This window comes from Paramacrobiotus metropolitanus, unplaced genomic scaffold (assembly GCF_019649055.1).
Source record: "Paramacrobiotus metropolitanus isolate TYO unplaced genomic scaffold, Prichtersi_v1.0 Parri_scaffold0000091, whole genome shotgun sequence".
In the NCBI taxonomy this organism is placed as follows: Eukaryota; Metazoa; Tardigrada; class Eutardigrada; order Parachela; family Macrobiotidae; genus Paramacrobiotus; species Paramacrobiotus metropolitanus.
In genome coordinates, this window is record NW_026570311.1 from 166,668 (window position 1) to 193,817 (window position 27,150).

Consider the following 27,150-nt stretch of genomic DNA (forward strand, 5'->3'; position numbering starts at 1 on the left):
CGGTAAAGATTGGTTTTCTGGAAAGGATTTGCGCGTGCTGGACAATTCACTTGTATTATTGTGGAAAAAGATGTGCTACGTGCGCTGCGTCTTGTAGTGAGGGTTTGGTATTTCACAATGCCTTTTACAGTGGCAAAATTACGGTGTAGTGCAGTACGATTGTCAATAAAATGACTTCACTGCTTTGACCGAACACTGCCGTCCGATTCCCATGCAGTTACGCTGGTCGTAAAGCTGGACGGTTAACAAGACCGCCTTTATCACAAAAATTAACATAAACGTATTATCGTTTGCAATGCCGTCAAGCCCACCGCGTGACCGCAATCAGTATTACGTCTTTGAAGCATCTAAACGAAAAACAAAATGACTTTGAATTGATGAGCTTTGCCAACTAGTGCTCGTAGGCTGCCATGGCGACTGGCCCAGCACTAGTTCAAGAGACACGGTGAACTGCATAAGTATTTAGACAAGTGCGCTTTCTCCCTTTCCGTTCACCGTGTCTCTTGAACTAGTGCTGGGCCAGTCGCCATGGCAGCCTACGAGCACTAGTTGGACAACCTGCGGCGATCAAGGATCAAAGCCGACTTAATTTAGTAGCGGGTCGCGGCTCGTTGTGGTTTCCTAGTTTTGCGCAAGGAACTTTGGCTAATACTTTAACACGACGAACTTGAAGCTATTTGGCAACAACATAAAACCTACGGCCAGTTGTACTAGCCAACTTCAGAGGCACACCACTTTACTACTAGAATAATTCGGCGTTGCTTGTAATAAAAATTGTCGCCGGTGCTGTTTGATAGTTCCTTAGTTTCGCCCATGTTCAACCAGTTTTTCAGGCAATTGGTTTTAGAAAGCCGCATTCCCTGTACTTGTTATCAGTATTTAATTCACTATCACAGGAAAAAAATATGATGCCATCTATAAAAGACCTTTTCAAGGCATCAAATTGGGGAAAAACAAGAAGACGGATGACAAATTAATTAACCCGATTTCCCACAAATCCCGTGATATAGTCTAAAAATTCCCTATACGTTTCGATACATCTCTTAGATCCACCGGTGCGGAATACAAAACCCGTTGATTCCGATGTGCCGGGGTCCACATTGGATACGGTCAAATTTCCGCGTGTGCACTCTACTTTAATTGGTTCGCAGAACGATGCTCGTTTCTGTCTTGTCTCGCTGGTTTTCGCCACAATCCACGAATGCAGATCGTGGAGAATCACGCGGCAGTTTAAGGTATTGTCGCCGTCAAACACGGTCGTCACCGCGTCTGCCAGATCCAAAGCAGGTTCGAGAAGGTTCACGCGTCCGAGGCGGCACGTAACGTAATGTTCAACGGATTAATGAGATAAGACGGAAACTCGCCCGAAGCAGCAGTGACGGGAGGCCGAAACGTGGTCGTCTTTACTGTAGCGACCGTTGCGGTTGGTCGAAAGGTCGTTGTATTTAATAAAACTTGCGTCGCGGTTTGATGTCTCATGCATTCCGTCTCCTGAATATTTTCTAGAAAATTCGACCTGCCCCCAAATGATTATATCAAATACTACCGATCTGGTGCAACGCATTACCTTGTAAAGCATTTAAATGGCAGTCTCCCGGCAACCACCAACCCTGCATCGGTGGCCCAAAGTATGTTTGCGCCCTCCAGTCAACCATCCATCACTTTCGAGTACTATCGCAGCTCATCGCTCGCTACCAGCTATTATGATGCGCTTATCGATTTCGTTATCTTTGAATGTAAAGCAAGATAACATTAAATTTTATGCTATTATAAGTAACAATTAGAAGTTGGAAGTTGTCAAACTGTTTTTGTGCTATAAAACTTGCGAGTATACTTGCCATTTTAGATACAAACGCCTCACACAACACATACTGTCGTGCCTTATCGGCGTACGTTAACAATCTCTTTATTTGTGATACGGACGGATCGGCGGATCGTGTGAACTGTCCATCTTTCTTTCCTGCGGCTTCGCAAACAAGCCTCAATCCGGCTCCCGGACGGCAATGCCGAAACGACCCAACGACACCGGCTTGGAACGCAACAACCTTGCGACCATTTTTTCAAAATTTAAGTGACCATAGGTCAAGCAGGGCAAGACCATGTCGAAGTAACACGCATGGAAACCATGTTGCCCCGACATGTTATGTTATTCATTGCCTTTTATAACAAATGACAAAACAGTCGCACAGAGTACGTCAATACCGCAAACAACAGATCTCAAAAAGCACTTTGAAACATTTTTGATGCAATGGTCGTCGAGATAACCAGCGGTCAACAAAAATTAAAATGCAAGAAAACATTAATGTGAGTGGGTATACATGAAATGTCAGAATGTTGTGCCAAAAAAAAGTTCGAACAACGTTTCTTTACGCAACAACCACCTTTACTATGATCTTGTATCCTGTAAAGAAAGACATCCCATTTGTTACGAGATAGCGTTTAGTAAAAATTACCTGTTCACTGCGTGGGAGGACTGGTAGCCGTTTGCAAGGTCTGAAAAGGCACCGCTGCCGCATAATGCTTATCTTGACCGCTTGACGTTGCCTTCTCTCAACAACGTATTTCCGGGTGGGCGGTCTGACCATCGGCCACCATCCCACTTTTGTGCCGGCAGTGTTTGCATCAGTCGTGTCAGTTATTTCTGTTCTCTATCATTCTCTGCTTTTCCCACAAAGTTGAGCAACCGGATAATCTAGCGGTGGTCGCTAACCACATTACTGCACGAGCGCGAGCTCCAATACCACTGAGCAGTGGTACTGGATTTGTTGAACTGGAAAAAGGCATCGTACGCTCTTCATGGCGTCAGACAATTTTTATATTCTTGACGAACGTTTAACTGCAGCGTCTCGCTGCGCTCGATGCAAATTACAACCTCAAAACCGGTGTGGGTGTAACATCCAGTGCGGTCGGCAGTTAATCAGTATAACACGCCACATGAAGCCGGTTTCGTTCTCATTATAGTATCATACGTAGTAGAAGACTAGATGTAACCAACTGTTGCGAAGCAGCGAAATACTACGATAACTATTTTATATCCGAAATTTTGTCCCCTTATAAATACTACTTATACAAGTTAAAGTCTGCCGTTGAGGGAAAAAATTGCTTTTGCATAATCTTTTAGTTTCACATGTAAACGTTTAGCTGAGGCGCGCCACTTGGTTGAAACCTGCAGCTGCATGAATTGGCAGGGAGAACGATTTCGCTATCATAAAGCTGTTTGACATGTTTAAAAACATAATAATATAATTATGAACCTAACAGTTCCAGATTTGGACAAGAAATGCAATCAGAGCCTGCAGTTAGACTGTCCCTTTACGTACGCCGGACGAGCCGGAACATTCCGCTATTATCGCATACCCGACCTGTCACCGGGACTGTGCATGTTTGACGTGACAGTGCCAGCCGACTGCGGGATATCAGGCGAGCTGTTCGCCTTCTATTTCAACATTCGGTGCGTTAAATACATATCGAAGAATTCATTGGTGCGCACGCTCGTAATGCTTTTATAATTAATTACAGAAAATTTCTTCTACCGTCCAACGATCATATCCGAATCTATCAAACCGTCGGATTGTCACCGCGCATTCTTCTCAAAGAGTTGAACGGTTCCCACTCTGCGCGGTCCAACCCAACGTCGGTTGCGCAAGCTCTGTCATCCTACGTTAAACAACCATCCTTTACTTTCGAATATTTCCGCGGCACATCACCCTCTACGGAGTCGCATCAGGCTTACATCGATTTTATTATCGTTACAAGTTAGAAAATACGAAACGTGTACTGCTGAATGCAGTTAAAGCATTCTAAGCCATATTTTGTGGTTATAATAGAGGGTCCGGAATTACTGAGTGCTCCCTGCACCGCTTTGTCGGGGTATGTGGACTTTTATTTCATCTGTCATACGGACGGAATCAATGATCGCGTCAACTGTCCGGGCAGTTTCACTGCCGATGTGTATGCAGTGAATCCGGCCGACCAGAGACAAACATGCCCTTTCAGTTCCCCGCCAAGTTTAGGGAACAAACAACCAATACTTGAATACTGGGATACACATGGCACACCAGGTACACAACAATGCAATTTGCTTAGTTGATATGGTTGCTTCGGTGAAAATATCCTGGAAAGTGGGAACCATAGATGATGTGTTCGCACCATATGGAATAAATAAATTAAATAAAGTCATAGATGGAAAGTAAAATCGAGAAATAACGAAAATTGTTGGATGAATAAGCTGTTGTTCAAACCACTTCCTACAAATTTTTATGCGCTACTCTATCACTTGCATTGACCACGAGCAACAAATTAACAATCAGTAAAAGCACTGCATTCACTACGGCATTAAGTGCTCAAAAGTGATTATCAAATTGTTAAATATACGGTCTAGATCAACGAAACTTACTAAGCCTTATTTTTCAGGCAGTCATAAGTCTGGCGTGAGCTACGATGCCATTGTCGTAATTGTCGGTGGATTTATTTTACTGGCCTTGATCATTGCGGCAATTTACGTGATTCGCCCTATCTGGTTACGTCGCCCAGCCGAAACATCGGTCGACCTTCAACAAGCGGCATCATGAAGCTAGAGCCACTACTGGTAGTTGCGCCGTATGCTGCTACTAGTTGCCCTGAGGTGTTCGATAATCCTGTAGTTCCTGTTGATCCCCCTCCACTCTTTCCGGGAGCACCGCCTTCGTATTCACAAATCACTGCAGCACCAGCAGTAGTCGGCATCTCTCTGTCGAATCCGCCATCCTATCAGTTATGAATCAAGCTTCGAAATTCGGCAGTACAGAGACAGCGTGCGCATCTTGATCATGTCCACGTGAGAGGCGATTTCTCAAGACCAGCAGATAATCCTAAAGATTGCTCTGTTTCGCGTTTCCACATATTGAATGCCTGTTAAATTCTGCGCAAGTCAAGTTCGATGGCGTTCAAGTACTATTGTTGTCGCTGACGTTCATTGTTTGGTTAGGTCATGATGCCACAAACCCTTGCTCCTCGAAGAATCTTTTGACCTTCTTAATTTCTAATAATAATATGCCAATTTTGATTCCTTCTGGCATGACTCACTTGCACTGTTACACAGTACCTACTGCGGAACCCTGCATGGCTGTGTCAATCATTACATTATCTATGATAAAGACGGGATAAATGGCCGTGTCAATTGTTCGTTCAATTTGGCGGCCAATGTACTCCTTAAGGGAATGTGTGACCTCGGTTTGGGTTTCTCCCAGATTGTGTGCGGACAGAAAACCATTAAACATAAAGTGCGGCCACAGACCAAACAATGATTTTACTATCTTTCCGTTTTTATATGTTCTCACGGAGGAATTTGACAGCACTCCGATACGTTATCTAGTGCGAATTACAAAGACGACCATTGTTATGCAACACAGTTACGCAGACAATTTTGCATGGTAAAAGCTTCCGAGTCATATAAAACGATTGTTGCCCAATTTTTAATCAGGCTGGTTTGCACACTGCTACAGGATTATGACCCTTAAGACTTGTGCAGTTACAATGTGTTACCGAAGTGTCTTTCTTTGTGCCCTTGTACTGGGAGTTCTGTGCTTCGCCAAAAGTTCAACGGCTCAATTACCAGTGTAAGCAAAATTTAATGACTTATGAGATGAATTATAGGGGTGTTAATCCCATACTGCGCCGATAATTACATTAGTGTACTTACATCTGAGTAAGCTGTTCTGTTTACACTTTGTGTCGGCGTGAATAGAATTTATTAACATTAATTTTGTTAAAGCTTCATGAATTCCGAAAATGGGTGAACTTAGGTTGGTAAAAAGGACATATGCAGTTTGAATTAAATGTTCGATGCTGCCGGAATCGACTCATTCTAATTAAGCTTTCCGTAATATACAGATTTCGATTTGGAAAACGCATGCAATGGAAGCCGAATCCTAGAGTGTCCCTATCCTGAAACCGGGAGGGCCGGCACATTCCGCTACTACTATATTACAACGGAAGCCTGACGGTGTGCTCCCGTTTACTGTGGGTTGGCTACACGCCGCGCCACGCCGCTAAAAGGACCGATGTTGGTGGTCTTATTGCCCAGACTTGCAAGGCTCATAAACAGGAAGAGATCTTACTGTTTCTCTGGAAGATCGCTGTGTGGAAAGGTGGAAGAACGAGAGGTTATTACGACCGAACGAACGACAGAATGTCCATGGACAAATTTATTCAAATTTAGGAGGTTACTCAATCACCGACTGATCAGCGTCCAATCTCCCATTTCACATCACACCGTTAAACACCGTTAACACACTAGCCAGCTGTGACTCATCAATCCACACAGACTGACCAATCAAATAAAGTTCTAATTATTTGAATTTAACCACAGCCGCTATATCCCCGCCGTAAGCGGTTAATTAGTGAATTAACCAAGACACAAAAGAGATTACAAAATCAAATACTGTTATTCCAGCAAACAGAAATGAGCAAATTATTAGTAAAAATCCATGGAAATTACCGAATTCCATTCCGTCCATGCCTGTCCGACACTTCACTTGTCCGCTTCAGAATCTTCGTCCTTGCCATTCTGTCCGTTACGTCGCTCCTCGCGCCATTCCTCTTTCTCTTTCTTTCGCTGATCCATCATCACTCGCAGGTCATCTTCCAGCTGCTTTTTCTCCATTTCTTCCTTCTTCTGCTGTTCCTGCATACGCTTAATCTCCTGCTGGTATTTCTCCGTTTCCGCTCGTAATCGTGCCAGCTCATCTAGATCTCCACTACGAATACGCTCTTCACTCTGACTACGCTGCACGTCTGCTGGTAATTCCTTCACAATACGTTCTCCAATCTTACGAATATCACGTTCCATTTCAATATGATGTCCGCAGCTCCACATGTCAATCGAAGCATACTGTCTACGTCGATCTGCATACCACTGTTGTCGCATACGGTCCAACTCACGATACATATGTAAAACATAATCACGGCTCGTTTCATCATATGTACCATCCCACATGCAGTCTCCCGACCAAAACCAAATATCATCCGGAAAGAATCGGTTCGGGTTAAAGTACAAAGGCGGCTCTTCACTACGTCGGAATCGTCCCTGAATAAGTTTAAACACCTGTCCATAACGATTCTCCCAACGAGTCGTACCGTCCTTCTGGGATTCATACGTGATCCACGAAGTCGCAGCGAAACGATCATAGAACCAAGTCTCCACATACTTTGGACTGAGTGACGTCTTTATAGGCTCTGGATACGTTACGAATCGCTTCTTACTTTCCGCTTCATTACTTCGCAATAACTCCAAAAATGTCTTCAACTCTAACACGTGCCATCGTTCCGCTCTACAAGTTTCCGCTTTGTCTGGACTCTCTTCGCTCTGCGCCAGTGTGTTAAGTCCATCCGCCATGCGATTCAAATCTGCCATCACGACACCATACTGCTCTTTACGGAGACGTTTTTCCATACTCATGAATGGATGAATCGGCAAATTCCCAGGTACACCCGGTTGGATACGGTACTTTACGTTCTTCAGGACAGCTTCTCCCTGGCGTCTACGCGCAATGTCCGCTTGCTGCTGATTTGGCTGCAGCATACGCTGTGGATTTTGCTGGGTCATACGCTGCTGCTGATTGTGCATTGACTGCACTGGTCCACTTTCCGCGACACGCTGTGCCATTGTCCGGTTTTCCATATTACGATCTGCGGTACGTTGCTGTGTCTGCTCTCGCGGATCGGAACACATCATACGTGAGTTAACCGTGGCTTCGCGTCCATCCTTGAAAGTAATCGGAGGATGTGCTCTACGCTGCTCTGGCTCGTTATGCTCCACAGGTTCATTACGATACACCGGCGTCATCATGATGAATGGCATATTGTCCCGCTCCTCATCATCACCACGATCCACGTGCGACGCTGGTGGCATACTATTCTGCTGCTGACGCTGACCACTCATACGCTGTTGTCAACGCTGGGATTCGAGCTCTCTGCGATACTTTTCCCGATCCCGTGCTTCCTCCTCTTCACTCCACGAAATAGACTCTGTCAGACGATCTACTTCCTTACGCGCACCACGGAGACGTTCTTCTGCTATTTCTATTTCAAGCTGATCTCCATAAGCTTTACTCTGTCGCAACTTCTCACTACGCTCTTCTACTTCACGACGCCACTTATCGCGCTTCTCCTTGTCTTCCGCACGCCACTGCTGTCTTTCCCGCTCACGCTCCGCACGTTGCACCCGCTCACGTTCTTGTTGGTCACGTTCACGCTGCTCACGTTCTCGTTGGAGATTCAAAGCATCAGCATCTTTACGCTCCCGTGCCATCTGCTCCATACGACGCAGGCGCTCTTCTGCAGTGTCGTCATTTTTTCGCTCCATTTCTTTGCGGGTTTACAGGATGCAGGTCCGCCATGTAAGTTAGTACTCAGCTCACTACGCTTCAATGGTACGGTGCCGCTCAATGATACAATACGGTCTACCGGAGGCTTTCTGTTCACGCGGCCATACGGACCTCCGTTTACGTATGGCGACAGTCTTTTCCCTCTTCTGACGCCCAGAAGTTATCGTTCTGATTTCCCTTTTCTACTTCATCTTCATACGCTCGCTGTAGTTCTCGCTTCTTATCTTCAGGACATTTCGGCAATATAGATTCTAAATCTCTACGACTCTTAATGAAAGGACACATACGAAACCCATGCCGATAATCGAAGCACTTCGGACAGAAATACAATCCGTTATTCAGCCTGTACGACGAGAAATCTATCTCATTACGACTGAACTTCCATTGTGTAATCGGTAAGTCACGTTGTCCAGGGCTACGAGAACGAGAAAATCTACGATTATCACCACGTTCTCTGTTACGATTTACATCACGGTCCCGACTTCCACTACGATCACGGGAGAAATTTCTACGAAATCGGTCACCGCGATCGCGACTACCACTACGTCCTCGCTCATCCCGGTTCCATCTTTCATTTCTGCCACGATTCTCATACGTACGTGAATCGCGATTGCCATAACGAAAGTCATTACGAGTATCACGATTACTGATATAGCGGTTGTCAATACGATTATCACGGTTAGCATACGTATTCCTTCCATAATAATTGTTATGATTATTACTGTACTGACCACTGCGAAAATCATTACGATCGCGAGATCCGCTACGTTCCCGAAAAGATCTAAACTTATCGAAAGATCTACTTCGGTCTCGCTTGTAATCATACGCATTAACTGCCTGTGCCGTACTAACTTGCATAGTTTCTTTCGTTTCCGACTGGTCAATACGTGCCAAGTTACTTAAAACTCTACGCATTTCCGGAATTGTATTCACTTTAGCTACTGCTAGGAGCTTACGATACTCGACGTTACTGTCAATAGCTCTACGTATTTCAGCAATCTTATCCTCTTCCGCCATATTTGGATTAATTTCCTGCATTAAGTCCAACATTTCATCGAAGAATTCCTCTACATTTTCACCAGGCTTTAAGGTTTTCTGTGCCAGTTCCATACGTTTCACTTGCTTATAATCTTCAGGCAGATAACGTAAACACATGATATGCTTCCATTCCACATATGATTTTCTGCTATTCGTTGACCACATACTTTCGAAAAATTTACGCGGACCTTCTTCCAAATACGTTGGTAACATACTGATACGCTTTGCTGATGACCAGCTTAAATTATCCGCTACCCGGTCAAACTGCTGGAAAAATGCCTTTATGCTGTAATTCGACTTATTTTTAAATTTCTCAATTGTATGGTCTTTTGTTACGTTTCTGCTGTTGTTATTAATAACATACGAATTTAATGCCGAAATTAATGAGTTAATATCTGTATTCGTTACGGTCTGCGAACTGGCGATATTTTCTTCAGTCTGAGTACGTTCATTTTTAACTGGTTCATAACTATCTACATTATCGGCTGCATTACTATGTACTTCAGTTTCTTCATCTTCTACGTTGATAGTCCGATTTCTCAAGTGCAGATTTTCTCTTTCCAATCGTATTAAACGATTTTGCAAATCACTAAAATTTTCTGCTATCTCTGCATCTTTTATTTTAAGTAGTTTCGAAACGGCTGCCAGATCTGCTTCCGCTAAATTACTTCTAAGTTGATTCGCAATACGATCACACTCTGACTGCACATTATCACCTGCACGTTCATTGCCCGATACGTTTCCAGCTTCTTCAGGCTTTTTACTTCTACGCCAATAATCCGATTCCTTAATGTCTGCAGTTGTCTTTAGATCTTCATACGAAATTCCAGTCTGAATACAGTAATTGGCAATATGTTCCACAGCTTCATTATTATTCATCGTTACTTTTAATACTGCATTAATTTTACTGGCAATTTCGTTAACTTTCGCCCGTTTCACTTGAGTCAACAACTTTACGATCTGTCTGCGCTCTGCTTCCAGTTCCTCGTCTTTTGTTCTATCGGCGCTGCCTCGCGCTGTCGGTTCAGTGGTCGACATGCCGGCGCACGCTCATCAAACTTTACGATCTCAAGCTTACATGCAAACTTTGCACGTCTAGGCACGTTTCGGAAAATCCTCACGAGAAACGAAAATTCTGCCCTTCTACAAAACTTTCCTAAAATACAGCAGTTCTTAAAATTTCCAGATGGACTTCATACGAATTCAAACCAGAAATTTTCATAAAACTTCATACGACTGCATCAGAAATAAACCATACGAGTATGGACACACACGGGATACTGCACTACGCTAAAACGTCAGTCCTCAATACGAGTAAAATATCTCTCCAATGCGTAGGTTTTCACACATAAAATCTGCCTCAAAACCTCACAATCTCTACGATTATAACTTAGGGATGATGGTGCTTACCCTTACGTGTCTGCTCCTGCTGTCTCCACCACTTGTAATCCGACCACGAGATTCTGTACGCTATGGCTTCGGATCCGAGGTACTCTTGATGCTCTGCTGCACTTCGCTCTACGTCCGCTATTCCAGCTCGCATACGCTTCGCACCTCGATTCTGCACTACTTTCCACTGTTCTTCTACGTTAGGAGCTGATGGGGGCTCTTTGCGATCCCTTGAATCAGGAAGCGCCATACAACGGAAGCCTGACGGTGTGCTCCCGTTTACTGTGGGTTGGCTACACGCCGCGCCACGCCGCTAAAAGGACCGATGTTGGTGGTCTTATTGCCCAGACTTGCAAGGCTCATAAACAGGAAGAGATCTTACTGTTTCTCTGGAAGATCGCTGTGTGGAAAGGTGGAAGAACGAGAGGTTATTACGACCGAACGAACGACAGAATGTCCATGGACAAATTTATTCAAATTTAGGAGGTTACTCAATCACCGACTGATCAGCGTCCAATCTCCCATTTCACATCACACCGTTAAACACCGTTAACACACTAGCCAGCTGTGACTCATCAATCCACACAGACTGACCAATCAAATAAAGTTCTAATTATTTGAATTTAACCACAGTCGCTATAATATCAGCCGGCTGCCACCAGGACTGTGCTCCTTCAATGTCACGCTGGCTCCCAATTGCGGGCGCCAGGACGATCGGTTTACGTTTTATCTTAACATCCGGTACTGGCAAAATTGAAATTGAATTGTGGTGCATGTACCCGTATGTAGAGCGCTTCAAAAATATTTTATAGGAGATTTCGTTCCTGTAGGCTGTAGTTAGTTAAATGGCTGTAATTCTTTTCTAACTTGAATTATTTTATCCGAGACTACCAATTTTCAAAGGCCCATGCTCAAACTCGGACTTGGACTCGGACTTGGACTACTAAAACTCGGACTCGGACCACACTTGGACTTCTAAACTTGGACTTCTAAACTTGGACTTGGACTCTTCAACTTGGACTTTTCTTGGGTTTTTTAGATTTCTTAGGTTTCTTAGGTTTCTTAGGTTTCTTAGGTTTCTTAGGTTTCTTAGGTTTCTTAGGTTTCTTGGGTTTCTTAGGTTTCTTAGTTTTCTTAGGTTTCTTAGGTTTCTTAGGTTTCTTGGGTTTCTTAGGTTTCTTAGTTTTCTTAGGTTTCTTAGGTTTCTCAGGTTTCTTAGGCTAACTAGTTTATTTCTGAGGTTTCTTAGGTTTCTTAGGCTAACTAGGTAGTTTATTTCTGAGGAGAAGTCCAAGCTAGAAGTCCAAGTTCTTAGGTCGAAGTCCAAGTTAAGAAGTTCGATTTAGAAATCCAAGTTGAGAAGTCCAAGTCCAAGTAAGGAAGTCCAAGTCCAAGTTATGAAGTCCAAGTGTGGTCCAAGTCCAAGTTTCAGCAGTCCAAGTCCGAGTCCAAGTCCGAGCTTGAGCGCGGGCCATTTTCAAATCTGAATTCGCATTCCTTGTGATAGCCGGCTTTTCTTGGATAAGTCAACCATGGGTCTGAGAGGCACATTTGCAGTAATCATTCAGAAATTCATGGAACGTCACACTGGCAGTTGAGTTATTCCTACCTCGCCTGAAATGGCCCTGAATTCCTCACAAAATCTGTTTCATTTTCACTTATTCAAACATTATTAGTAAAAATAATTGAACGGAAAACTTAAAAACTACGAATTCCAACCACTTCCGGTTGGTGAAAATGTAAGAGAAAAGTTTAGAAAACATTCTGCATGAAGTTCTACACCAGACCGGGACGAGCCTATGGGCTGCGCCTGCGCGGCACACTAGATAAATCCGTGTAAGTGATATATGATGTATATTACCATATACACATAATGCCAAAGTACCGATTCATAACCAGAATTTATTTCCAAGATCTTAGTCGGTAGAATGAATCTGTTAGGATTTCCGTTTACATACAAGCTAGCAATTCAGCTCTGAAGCATCATCATCAAAAAGATAAGAATCATACGTGATACAATTAATAACTGTTGCATAAGCAACTGTCAACACGACCGCAGTAACGATCGTTGACGCTTACTGAAGCTACTGTACATGCGATTACTCATCACACAGCACCCCGTATCTTAAGAACTTTGGTCACCAGACAAAGTTTCAGCAACTGACAATCACAAAATAATCACAATTATCAATAACAAGTCATAAAATCAACTGTCGCAAGAGAAGCAGTAAAAACGCAAATGTTATGGTGATGAGCTGCGGATAGTGCGGTTCCGGAGGGTCCGGATAGCAGGGCGATTGTCGGTATCGGTTAACGGACCGGCTGTTGGATCAGGAATGGGACGAGATGGTGTAACAGCTGTGCGTTCAATGTCCTCTTTCAGTTCCGGATCCACGGACTCCATCGGGACGCTCCACTGCGAATCACAATCGCCATTAAGATCATCATCCGACAGTGGTTGAGTAAACAATTTCAAGCGCTTAACATGAACCGTCATGACGCGCTTTCCACGCTTGTTGCGTACTGACTCAATCTCGTAATTTAGCTTGGACACGCGGTTAATAATTCGGTATGGACCAAAATAATGTGCAATTAATTTTGGTGACAAACCAACCGGTGTCACAGGAGTGTACAGCAGTACAAGATCACCAATCCTGAACTCACGATGCTGTCTTTTCAAATTGCCAGTCAACATATAACCAGCCTGCACTTGGTCGATATTAGCCTTAGCCACCTGGCTAGCTAATCTGATTCGTTCAATCATAGTTTTACTGTATTCGTGCAAGTTGCTGATGTTATTACTCGGAAGAGCACCAAGTTGACTATCTAGTACTGAGCGACATTCGCGTCCATACAACAGATAAAATGGACTTTTGCCGGTCGACGCTTGTGTACTCGTATTATATGCACAAGTGATATACGGTAAATACAGGTCCCAATCCTTTTGGTTATCGCTTACGTATAAACTCAACATGACCGCAAGACTTTTGTTAAACTTTTCCGTTAATCCGTTACAGGCAGGGTTGTAAGCCGTTGTATTAAGATGTTTAACTTGGCACAAATCTGTAACTCCTTTCACGACCGCGGAAAGGAACGGACCACCTTGGTCTGACAACATTTTTGACGGCGCACCGTGCCGCAATATAATTTGAGAAACTAAGAAGTTTGCAACTGCACCTGCAGTTTGCGCTGTTACGGCTTTCGTTTCTACGTATTTAGTTAAGTAGTCCGTACAAACAATAACATATCTATTTCCTTTCGAAGACACAGGTAATGGACCGAAGACATCAATACCGATCATTTCAAATGCAGTTCCCACCGGGATACTTTCAATAAAACCACCAGGTTTTTCTGTATTTATTTTCCTAAACTGACAATGCTCGCAACCACGTACGTACCGACGTATGTGATCGCGCATACGTGGCCAGTAATACCGCGAACGTAATCTATTGTATGTACGCCAAAAGCCGAGATGCCCGGACGTTGATTCATCATGACATGCGTACAGAATCTGTCGCCTCAGCTGTTGAGGTACAACCAGCAACAACGCTTCCTCTCCGTCCACCAGGGCTTTGCGGTATAACACATTACCGCGAAGACAATAGCGTACAGTATCCTTGCCAGCAGCACCTGCTTTCAGCTTAGATATAACTGTACTAAGTTTGCCATCAGCTTGTTGTTCAACAGACATGTCAGCAGATGTGGTCATAGCGACTAACATGTCGAAATCTATGTCAGCGGAGTCAGCTGCTTCCACGGGGTGACGCGACAACGCATCAGCATTCTGGTGTTTTTTCCGCTACGATATACAATCACAAAATTGTATTCTTGCAGAAAAACGGACCACCGGCTTAATCTGCCTGCTAGCTCACGACGGGACATTAACCAGCAAAGAGCACAATGATCCGTGACCACGCGGAAACATTTTCCTGATAAATATGGGCGCAACTTTTAATAGCCCAAACAACCGCTAAGCACTCTTGTTCGGTGACTGAGTACCGAGTCTCCGCAGGGTTAAAGTTTTTGCTTACATAAGCAAGAACACGCTCACCGATGTCAGTTTTCGACACTAGACACGCGCCAATACCAAGCGCACTAGCATCCGTGTGCAATTCTAACTCAGCTGCTGGGTCGAAGTGAGTCAGCACAGGCGAACTGATGAGTGCCGATTTCAACGCTTCAAAACTAGCGCACTGTTCAGTAGACCACACAAATTGCTCGCTTTTACGTGTGAGGCGCACCAGCGGCTCGGACATAGCGGCGAAATCTTTAACGAACCGACGGAAGTAAGAGCACAAGCCCAGAAAAGACTTTATGTCGGTTACGTTTTTTGGCTCGGGATAGTCAACAATGGCACTTAATTTCTCCGGGTCAGGACTAATACCATTATAGTCAATTATATGCCCGAGATATTTTGTATGATCTGTAGCAAATGTACATTTCGACGGTTTAAGTACAACACCAGCTGCCTGTAACCGCGACAGTACTAAATCGAGATGCAATAAATGTTCTTCAAAACTTTTTGAATATATTAGCACATCATCAATGTAGACAATTACAAATTGCCAACGGAACTCACTGAGGATACGGTCCATAGACCGCTGAAAGGTGGCACCTGCATTGCAGAGACCGAAAGGCATCCGGTTGAACTGGTACAACCCGTCAGGGGTTACAAACGCCGTCTTTTCTTGGTCAGATTCCGACACCGGAATCTGCCAATAACCCCAAGCCATATCTAAACTAGAAAAATGCGTTGACCCACCTAACCGATCCAAGGCATCGTCCAGACGCGGCATCGGGTAAACGTCCTTCTTCGTAATTGCGTTCAAGCGACGGTAATCTACGCAGAAACGGGTGGTGCCATCGCGCTTGTGCACCAGCACAACCGGCGAAGCCCACGGGCTAGAAGACGGACAGACAATTCCTTGACGCAGCATCTTGTCAACTTCAGTACGAATAACTATTCGTTCGGCCCAAGAGCGTCGATACGGCGGCTGTGACATCGGGCCAGCAGTGCCTGTGTCAATATGGTGAGCGACACCAGTCACTTCACCGATTGGGCGCTCGGGCGTTGGAAACACTTTCCAGTGTTTGCGCAGTAATGCACGAAGTTGCTCGTTTTGTTTTGGAGTCACCTGACTGCCAACATTTAATTGTGGTAACGGGTGCTCGTCAACAACACGATCGGTCGCCAAACACGGTTCAGATTCCTCAACGAAAACCGGCTGGGCACACGCAACGACTTCGTTATTAACTAGTTTCTTTTAGTTCGTGAGAAATTGGCACAACTTAAGTAACAACAATTGTTTACAATTTTATTAAGGAATGCGACGTTCGCAGACCCTTTGTGCAAATAGTTTAGCGTTTGGACTAGTTATGAATTCCATATTTTCTGAAGTAACACGACCAGGAAACTTGTTACGCTTAAGTTTGCATTTGACCCAAGCGACATGCCCGGCTGGTATGTTAACACGTTCGCACACCACGACATCCCGTGCCGACCACGGCAGGAATTTCTCACCAGCACCGTCGCTGAAGCGACGTACACTACGTGTTGCATAATCGATAACCAAATCGGTTTGCATAAGAAAATCGTTACCAACAAGTAAGTCACGGTCATATGTATCAAGTACTAAAACATTTATACGTATTGTACAACTAGCAATCGAAATTTCGACCGAGGTAATGCCAGCCGGCTCAGTTAGTTTACCTGAAATTCCTTTAATCAAACGGCCACTATAGCGTTCCACAAACACATTTAACGAGCGCGCACAGCGCAAGCTCATTATAGTGACAGCTGAACCAGAATCTATAATAGCATCCACCGGGACACCATTGACGTACGCACTAGCTGTAATAGGATATGACTGCAACTCTTCATCGTTATTCTCTGTGATTGGATAAACAGCAAGAGGAGACAACTCACTCTTATCGGGAGGATCAGTACGAGTAGCCACGCCCCGAATCGGTGCCACTCCATCTAGTTTAAATTACGGTGCTCACCTCGCGCGTTTCCGCGGGACTGCAGCTCCCTCATGGCACGTCGCTTGTCAAAGCACCGACCCTCAAGATGTCCTTCGCGTTTGCAGAAGGTACAAAACCGTTTGCCATCCTCAGTCGTTTCTGCCGGGATTTCACGTGATGTGGTTGGTGCGGACGCACTTGTTGTAGTAGAAGCCGGTCCGCCTCTGCCACCGCGGCCACGCCCACGTCCACGATTTCCACTAAAACGACCACGGAATGTGTTGCTGCCGCCGCCGCGCACATACGTCTGAGTCAGCACAGGAACAGCGGTATTATCGCGCGCCACCTCCATCGCCTTTTCAACAGCCTCACGGACGGCGTTGTCCAGTTCCGACTGCGAATACGTTTTCGAACAAGCCGTTGAGGCACCGACCTCGTCAGCTGGGATGACCTCATCCCCTTTCCTCTTAGGTGACGAACATGATGCCGAAGTGGCGGCTAAAACGTTATGCACACCAGCATCAGATTTACCGCTTTCAAACTTTAAAATCTTCAACTTTGCCAAAATTTCTTCAGGTGTTTTTGGATCTAACAGCGCGACATGATTACGCAGCTGAACACCTAATCCGTTAAGCAGATAATGAACCTTCATATCTGCAGCCATATTTTCATCCACTTTACGACACAAAGCGATAATAGCGTAATAGTACTCAACCAGAGTCTCGCTGTCTTGCTTAAACTTCCTGTTCTGGAGTTTGTTCTGAGTTTCCCACTTTTCATCTTTACTCACAAACTCGTTCAGAAATGCTGTCTTCAATGCGGCCCAGTTAGTGAACGGCTTGTTGAGCGTGTACCACTGTTTTGCTGCACCGGCAGACAGGTAAAAAGAAAACCGCTCTTTTTTAATGTCATCTTTCCAATTAGAAAGTGTAGCGGCTTCTTCGAACTCCTTAATCCATTCGCGCGCATCGTGCTCGGAGGGTTTAAATTTCTCCGTACACTGGAGCGGACCGCTGGATGGGGCGTCGAACACTGTGTTCGTTAACTTCGCAAACCCATCGGTCATCGCTTTGATAGCCGGATCTGTCATTTTAACTGGTGCCGAACTTTCGGTGCCGGTTGTTTCACCTACTTCAGTAACAACCTGGCTTTCCGTCCCAGTATCTGAGCTTTCAGAAGTGGTGCGCGACTGACTATCAGTTTGCTCAGGTTTTGGCCGTCTTTGATATTCTGAACCTTGTAAGCCCTGTGAGAATTCTGGTTGACCGTCAGAGCGTAGGCGCGGACCACCGCCACCTGAAAGGTCACTTTCACTGGGATGTTGGCTAGCACTACTAGCTGATTTGGTTGGAGCGACTAACGCGTCCTTCGCTTTGTCGGCAACCTTACCGGTTTTATCGGAATGCGGTTTACCAGAACCGCTCGACATACAATATAAACAAAATAGATAAGATTTAACCAAGAAGTTGACTGCAGATATAGCTGCTCTTCGCCTGATACAACATGTACCCAAGCACACCGTTAGCGACAACGCTAGACACGGTTACAGCCAAAAGAACCTTAGTGGTAAACGAGCAGCAAGAGAGAATTTTACCGACCGCGGCATTAAAACAAGAGCAGATTGAAGGCATATTAACAGTATTGCTGACCTTTCAATTGCTCCTCCAGTATCTGCAGGCGACGCTCGGTATCCGCTTGAAGAGTAGTTATACGGTCATTAACATCAAGCATAACATAATCTGATTCCGGTAAAGTTAACTCCAACTCAACCATGATATGGAAAAGAAAGGTCACGGGTACGTTATGCCAGGAGCGCCATGATATATGATGTATATTACCATATACACATAATGCCAAAGTACCGATTCATAACCAGAATTTATTTCCAAGATCTTAGTCGGTAGAATGAATCTGTTAGGATTTCCGTTTACATACAAGCTAGCAATTCAGCTCTGAAGCATCATCATCAAAAAGATAAGAATCATACGTGATACAATTAATAACTGTTGCATAAGCAACTGTCAACACGACCGCAGTAACGATCGTTGACGCTTACTGAAGCTACTGTACATGCGATTACTCATCACACAGCATAAGTATCATTAAACCATAGACGAGTGCGAGTGTTAATGATAGCCAGAGTAACGCGTTCCGGCTTAAAAAATTTAGCATTTCGCTCTAAGATGGGCAAAAACACCACGTTTAAAGCCCAGAGGATAAAAAGGTATTGATTGTTTATAATGAACAGCAAAAGCGACCAACTGTTAAGGCAGTTGGCAGCGGCAGCGGTTTTACGTATTAAGCCACCATCACTTACAGTAACGATAAAACTGAGCATCCACAGTGCGGATGCAGGAAAAAAATTCCAGACCAAGGATAATGCAGAAGGCGCATCCAGTGCCCATTTTGTTTAAACTGCGGACAAACACCAACACAGTAAAAGTGTGTCGCACACAGCAGTTGGCTGTTATAAAGATAAAGTTTATATAGATATACGGTAATCAAGTTTTGAAGTTTTACAGCGCAAGAATCTATTCCAATACGGCATTATTTTTATCACTCACTTACTGAAAAGCAGCATTTTTTCGCAAGAAGTAACAGGCAAGCACAGAAGAGCTACGTCAGGCTTCTTATAGCACAAGTAAAGTGGGAACAATGCCGCGTGTGATTGCAAGAAAGAGCAAAGCCAGTTGCCGTAAGCAATAAAATCTAGAAACGTTCAATATTGCTAGACTGTTCAAGCTTGAGTGCAGAATGGTCTTGCTGGGCATTGTGGGCAACGTCCGGCAGCCAGCTGGTGCATAGAACGACGATAGACGGAACATGAGCTCTGATCCATCGGGAGCGAAAGAGTGTGATGCTGCGTTTGAGGAATGATAGCGGTCAGCGTGAGCGCCTAACCCGTGTGGGGGGCGAGCGCAGAACGCGTACGTACAAGTGGTGCAGAACGGCATGGGCGCATGGCGCTGAGTCGACAGGGCACAGTCGTGAGTTTAGTTTAGTTCACTTTCGAGCAGACAAACCCTAAGCCATTAAGAAACTATTTTCCGGAAGTAACATTACGGCGCAAACATTTGTATGTTGTCGGCTTCCGCAAATATAATGTCATCTCTGTAAATTCTGCATTTTTATCGGTACCTCTTCCACGTAACCATGTTTAAGGCGCTTTACCGGCCCAAAGGTCCATACGTTCGTTCAACTTCGTTGATAATAATAAAGATTTTTCTAGACTGCCATCTTCTGATTAACTCTTTACCAGCAGTTCTGTCTCTAATTATCTGGACATGGCCGTAATCGCATTAATACTGATTTCCGGGCTTCATCATGAATCTTCTTATTTTTCAGCATGCTGTGCTACTTCTAACAGAAATTACTATTAAGAAATGGACTTGGCGGAAAATAAAAAGTTGTCATCGCAATTATGATGCTCATTTGTTATAAATAAATATTCCCGGCACCCGATCCCGTTCGAATTTGACCATAAAAACTGGGATTTGTCGATAAAATACTAGTAATACAATTAAAAAATCTTTTTTTTCAACATTTTGCTGGCCATAGGTCAGCTACAGCAGGGCAGTATCAATCTGACAACAAAGAGTTGCCTGATACGCATGACAAATTTAATTTCAATTACTACAGCTGTAATAAAAAGTATTCTGGTTAAAAAACGTTTTCCCTTTGACAGTTTTTAAAGGGCTGTTTATGAGCATCAGTATTGAGCATAATATTAGGGGCCGCCGAAATAACCACCGGTCAGCAATATAATAATATGTCTTTAACTGTGAAAATTCGTTTGGCTATACTGAAACTACTTTATACACAAAAATAATCAAAACCGCCTACGGGAATACTGGACACTGCCCAGTTAAGGCTGTGGGTCAACAGAAGAGCAGTCAAACTTCAAAAACCAACCAACGAAAAAAAATGCCAACCAATCCAAAAAATCTAAAAAACGAAAAAAACAGAATCCAAAAATGTCAGCCAACGAAACGAAAAACGGTTAACAGGATGACGAAATCAAAAAACGAAAGTCAGTGTGACCTTAATACTACTTCAACACGGCCCCGTCGACCTGCGCAGTATTTTACATCCATTCAATGATTCGAAAACGTCCAATCTTAAGGGCTTTTGTTAGAATTTGAGAAATTGCCTCGCACGTGGACATAATCAAGATTGTTGAAGAATTTTCCAGCTTCATTCATCATGTATCGGATGGCGGGTTCGACAGGGTAATGGCGACTGGTGCTGTATTGGCTTGTGAATGCGAAGGCGGTACTTCCAAAATGGGCGGAGGGGATGCAACATGTTGCTGGTCCTGTACAGCATCATCGAGCACCGCCTGCCAACTTGTGGCATCCGGCGGCACAGCTAGTAGTGGCTCTAGTTGGACGTCGCCGCTTGTTGATGGCAGAACGATGGGTAGGCTGGGTAAGGTTCGTCGCCGGGCAGAGCGAACCATGAAAACTGCCGTAACGATTATGGCAACAAATAAAACACATCCACAGACGATTCCCGCAATGGCACCGGAGCTCAAGCCTGGAAACAAAAGCTTATAACTGCCTAGAAAATATAGCTTAGTTCAGTTTCGTTATCTCCAGGTCGTACGAGTATATTTGTGAACAATAATAATTTGACACTGTTGAGCATTTAACGTCGTAGTACTGATTCCTCGTCTTGGTCAATGCTGTCAATTAGTGCTCCTGCACAAAGTACTTATATCAAGTTGATTTTGAACAACAGCCTTAGTGCGAACCCACCACTACTTGTTTCCAGGATATTTTCAACGAAGTGTACCATAGCAAATAAGCGAATTGTGTGAAGTGTACCTGGTGCGTCTTGGGCGTTCAGATAATCATCTATTGGTTGATGGTTCGCGAAACTCGGCTGGGACTTGAAAATGCATGTTTGCCTTTTCAAGGCTGGATTCACTGCATACACGTCGGCAGTGAAGCTGTCCGGACAGTTGACGCGATCATTGATGCCGTCTGTGTGACAGATGAAATAATCGTCCACAAACCCCGACAAAGCAGTGCAGGACGCACTCAATACATCCGTACTCTCTAGGATAACGACAAAATATGGCATAATTCGATCACGTCACTGATTAACCGAATAATGTCTGCATTCAGCTTAGAGGAGACATATTTTCTTACTATCAACAATAATAAAATCGATGTTGGCCTGATGCGACTCCGTAGAGGGTGATGTGCCGCGGAAATATTCGAAAGTAAAGGAGGGTTGTTTAACGTAGGATGTCAGAGCTTGCGCGACCGACGCAGGATTGGACCGCGCGGAGTGGGAACCGTTCAACTCTTTGAGAAGGATGCGCGGTGCCAGTCGGTTAGTTTGATAGATTCGAAAACGGTCGGTGGACGGTAGAAGAAACTTCCTGTAATTCATCAAAAAAGCATTACGACCACATGAATTGTATGATATCCCTTTTACGCACCGGATGTTGAAATAGACGGCGAAAAAGTCGCTCGATGCCCCGCAGTCAGGTGGCAGTGTCACATTAAAGTAGCAAAGTCCCGGGGACAGGTCGGATATGTAGTCATAGTGGAATGTTCCGGCTCGTCCAGTGAACGAAAACGGACACTCTAATTCCACGCTCTGATTGCATGTCTTTTCCAAATCTGTATCTGTGGATCCATAATTATGTTTTTCAATTTATAATACATTTTCATGACAGCTGAATCGTTCTGCAAGGGGTTTGTTTAGCTGCAGATTTTTACCAAAATTTTTACCATTTTTTTCCATTTTTACTGCTGCCTTTCAACTGTTAGCTAAATACTTGCGCATAACACATGCGAACATGTTTTCTACCTTGGGGGAAACCTTAATTTTTTCAAACATTTATAAGAGGTGAAAATTTTGCGTATGAAATTAATTAGTGCGATGGAATTTAATAGAATGAAAATAATAGTTGTATGAAATTTATTAGTTTTTTTAATTTACTAATTTTATTAGTACTCGTACTTTATTAGTACTCGTTTTATTAGTACTCGTACTCGTTAATCGCTAAATTTTACTATTTTTTAAATTTATTAGTACTCGTATTTCGCAGTTTTTCAGCAACTGGTCACTTGTACTGTAATATAAACAACTGGGTAATTATGCTGGGTAACCGCTGAACGCATTGGATGATACAACCACATCGGTGTGCGGCTATTTCCGGTGCGAAACTGAATGAGAAAAGCGGCCAAGGTGAAAAAAGTGTGGAATATATGAAAAAACGAATGAATGTGGAAGAAATAAGTTTTTAGTAAAAAGAGGAAACTAGAAATTTTTAAAGGAAGGAATGTCTTGTAGCCAGAAAGAGAGAGAAGCTTTTTATGGTAAAAAAGCCGAATCTTTTATAAGAAGTATTATCGAGCGAAGCGTACTAGCGTTTGAAGAATTATTTGTGGCGCGGTGTATGGAATATTTTCAATATTCAGAAGCATCCCTAATTTTCAGAAAATGTTACCTTGAAATTGTTCACAAATAATAGGTAAAGTTTATAGGAATTAAACCATGGTTAGAAGGCTTTAAAATAAATTTCTCAACACGCAGAAATGCGTAATTGGCTAAATCACGCCTCCCAGAAAGTTATCCGACCACAGAAATTTCCTGTACTTTTTTGTTTAAAAAATTCCCTCCTTGGTTTTGACTGTAAGAATTTCCTCCTTCAAAAATTCTCTAGCTCTTTTGAATAATTAAACGTTTCTTCCTTTTTTTATTCCTTCTTGTTTTTGAACTTGGCCGGAAAGCACAGACAGCTTAGGCGCGATTCAAGTATTACGTAACGCGATTTTTCGTGATTTCGGACCACCCTCCACCCCTTGTAACACTGCATAACAAAATTTTCGACCCCCTAACTGCATACGTAACAGAGAGCCCGACCACCCCCCTATTAAATTTCAATTAAAATATATGAATTTTTTTCGTTTTTTTATGGGGTGTCGGCCCGCACGTAACAAAAATTTTTGGACCCCCTACCCAATGTAACACGGCGTAACAAAAACCCATGACCACCCCCCACCCCTTTGCGTTACGTAATACTTGAATCGCGCCTTACAGAAATTTTAAGAGCATTCCAAAAGTAATTTTTTCTAATTTGTATCTCCCGTCGGCCGCCAGAAACCCGTTCAGCCACTATTCGTCATATCATTAAAATCTTCCTACGTTATGCAAAGCAGAAGATAAATAACTTTAATTAAATTACAACACAATGAGGAAAACTTGTCAAAAAAACTGTTGATGGCCTTTGGTGGTGCTTCTTCCCTAATCAGTTTTTTAAATTTGTCGATCTTTCGTTTTCGTAGCTGTTTTTGCAGAATACAAAAGCTATGAGATTGAGGAATTCTTCCTTCGTGTAAGAAAATTTGTGAAAAGAACAACTTGTTTAGACCGCTTTTTTAGGAAAATAAAAACTGTTAGGGAGTAGCCTAGTAGGTACAAAAACAGAAAGTTTTTGAGCAACCGTAATTTTAAAAAATAAAAATTCGTGAATAAAATTTATCAGTCGGTGAAATTTAAACTTTTTTTCTCTAAGGTACGCTGGGGACTCCATAAAACGCCTTTTTTTATTCACAAAAGCGAGGAGCCTGAAAATAGAGAAATTTTGGCATCCTATTAAAAAAATGCTTTAATACGAGTATACGAGTTTTTCAAAACGATCTGCCAACACAATAAAGTAAAAATAGCAGTATTTTGCAGTTGATAATAAGTAAGTAATCGTCGAATCAACTTAAAAGGCGGTACTGCCGTTCTGACATTAAAAAAGGGTTCAGAAAAGGGCCATGAAAAAACTGTAAAAGTGCATATAGGTTTGAGATTTTTCGCTTTCACTGTTCTTCTCCGAAAATTTTAATTAGCATGTCCTTAAATGGCTTACGTAATGGCATAGGCAAAAAAAATAATATATCATTGGTGTGTAAATATTACTTCAAATGACACTTATGACAGTAAGGTAAATTGGGAAAGTTGCTTTTGAGTGTGCTTCGTAGTACGGCCGTCGACCATCAAAAACACAGTGAAAGCGCTGGCACGCTGATTCACAGTTCAACTTTGAAACATTAAAAAAACAACCAGAATCATTATCCTACCAATTCTCTAATACTGGAGTGTTTAACAAAGCCGTAGCGCTTCGCGTAATGACGGCCAGGTGCTTAAGAAAATTACAAGAACCCGCTCAGCGAAAGTTCCGGTGCTTGAAATTTCGCAGTTCGCACAACGTCGGGCAAAAACACCATGTTTCAAAGCACAAAGGATAGAAAAGGTACTGTATTCAGTTGCTTACAATGATCAGCTAAAAGCGAGCAACTGTTGAAAATAATATATATACGGAGCAGCAGTTTAATTATGCCAGATCACTTACAGTAGCGATAATACTGAGCATTCACATTGCAGATACAGGAAAGAAATCCCAGACCAAGGATAATGAAGAACTGGCTTCCGGTACCCATTTCAGAATATAGCTGTAAAACTGTAACACGGTACACAAACAGTAACACGCTACACAATTGAAGACATAATAATTAGCCATAATTACAGCATTGCTCGTATTTTACAGTACACACTGTTATAGACACAATTCAAACTGTGGAACTCTGCTGTGCGCAACTGGTAAGTACAGACTACAGACTACAGAGTAGGCTGTAAAAGGAAGTATGGCCAGCGCTGAAGCGCTGCGTCTGAGCGTGACTCCTAAAAGGCTGAGTCGGACTACTGACTTACGGCACCAGCCACGGCTAATTTAGATCAAATGTTCTCTGTAATTCGGCCGCCTGTTTCCGCTGTTTGTTAAATTCGTAATGTCATGTTCCTTTTGTGGATGTTACATTACTTTGTATTCGCTCGTCATTAAAATTAAGACTACTGACTAGCTGAGTCTGAGTACTTAGTACTTACTAAAAGTCTGCGTCTGACTACCAGTTATTAGTACGAGCATATGTCAAATGCTAAGGTTTTTTACATTATTTCATGAGTTTTCTGACGTTTCTTTTGCAATTCTTTAATCTTATATCATTTCTTCTGTTATATCTTATGTTATTACTTCTTTTATTCTTTTGTTATGCCTCATGTGAAGTATTTCTATGTTCTTCTTAAGCCACTAACTTATTCATATTCTTATTGTTATGTTAAGAAAAGTTAGGTAATTTTTTACGTTATTTTTTATTTTTATTTCATAAGTTATTTTTATGTTCCTCTTATTTAAATATATCAATGTAATGAAAACTTAAGAAACATAATATAAATAAGAATATTAAGAAACATTTGAAAACGTAAAAAACACATGAAAGCGTAAGAGACATAAGAAAGACATAATAAACACAAAATGGACGTGAGAAACGTGATAAACATATGATGCCATAAGCAAATACTGATATCATACCATAAAGCGACCGTTGTGTGCTAATGGAATACATTTTGAGACCTTTTTATAAAACATTAACTGAGTTCTTTTGCATACAAATTATACATCAAATTCTTTCCTAAGAATTTTTTATCTTTCTTTCAAGCAATAGCCCGCTCAATAAACTTCTACAGCTTGAAAATCCCTTAACATGGCGGCCAATGGAGCCTACGAGCCATAAAGTATTGTGCGATGGCTGGCTTGCCTTGTCGTGAGGTAACACCGGAAGTAGGCGTGTCGTGCTTATCCTTTCTGTTTAGTACTTGGCTGTTGTAACATTCATATCAGGTAGCAAAAACGCTGCTGTGCATCAGGCAGTGCGTTAAAATTAATGGACTTGCCATGGCTGTTTCGTGTAAGCCGAACAGCAGGAAAACGAATTATATCTCTTTCCGCCATCAGCTACATGACTACATAACAGGCCTGCTCGACTAATGTGCGTGGAAACAGGAAAATGGCTGCTGCATTTGTGCGTCACTGCGTATAATGTTGGCTTTTGCGGCATATCCATCAGACGTATTACAAAAAGAACGATTTGATTGGTAAAACTACGATTTTACACTCGGAATCATTTTCTTGCACTTTCCATAATTAAATTTCACTCTTCGAATCATCCATCGGTTCAAGAAGTCAACAATTTCATTCGGCAAAAGGTAGTTGTTGTAACAATCGATTTACGTCGGAGGGCAGCCGGTGAATGCCCCCTATATTTAGTTTTTGGCGGAAGTTGGCATTGTTCAGCATGCTAGTCTACGGTACGTGAAAGCAGAGAAAGTGGATGATGCAACTGCAGGTAAAGCGTCTGCGGTTAGAGGGCGGTACTTCAACAGATGGTATCGCTCAGAAACGGCGGTAAAAATATAATAATGCTCATCCGCTGGTTTTATAAAAAATTGTAAGCAAATTCGAATTGCTTTACCATTGATCTGCAGTGATTAGACAGTCGCACTAGAACGGAACTAGAATTTAAACAAGGTGACTTGCTTGCAAATAATG

At 43.0% G+C, this 27,150-nt stretch overlaps 2 protein-coding genes across 2 annotated transcripts; both read right to left on the reverse strand.

Annotated features, from left to right (window-relative positions):
• Positions 1-12,871: 12,871 nt before the first annotated feature.
• On the reverse strand, positions 12,872-18,534 carry LOC129596540 (uncharacterized). The gene is made up of 3 exons (XM_055493850.1): positions 18,407-18,534; positions 16,797-17,255; positions 12,872-13,209 (listed from the first exon to the last, which is right to left on the reverse strand). Exons 1-3 carry the CDS (start codon positions 18,528-18,530, stop codon positions 13,160-13,162), a joined length of 633 nt encoding a protein of 210 aa, XP_055349825.1. The 5' UTR covers positions 18,531-18,534; the 3' UTR covers positions 12,872-13,159.
• Positions 18,535-20,642: 2,108 nt separating this feature from the next.
• On the reverse strand, positions 20,643-25,347 carry LOC129596488 (uncharacterized). Its single transcript, XM_055493786.1, has 5 exons — positions 25,117-25,347; positions 22,207-22,396; positions 21,911-22,146; positions 21,584-21,817; positions 20,643-21,293 (listed from the first exon to the last, which is right to left on the reverse strand). Exons 1-5 carry the CDS (start codon positions 25,202-25,204, stop codon positions 20,959-20,961), a joined length of 1,083 nt encoding a protein of 360 aa, XP_055349761.1. The 5' UTR covers positions 25,205-25,347; the 3' UTR covers positions 20,643-20,958.
• Between the last annotated feature and the right edge of the window lie 1,803 nt (positions 25,348-27,150).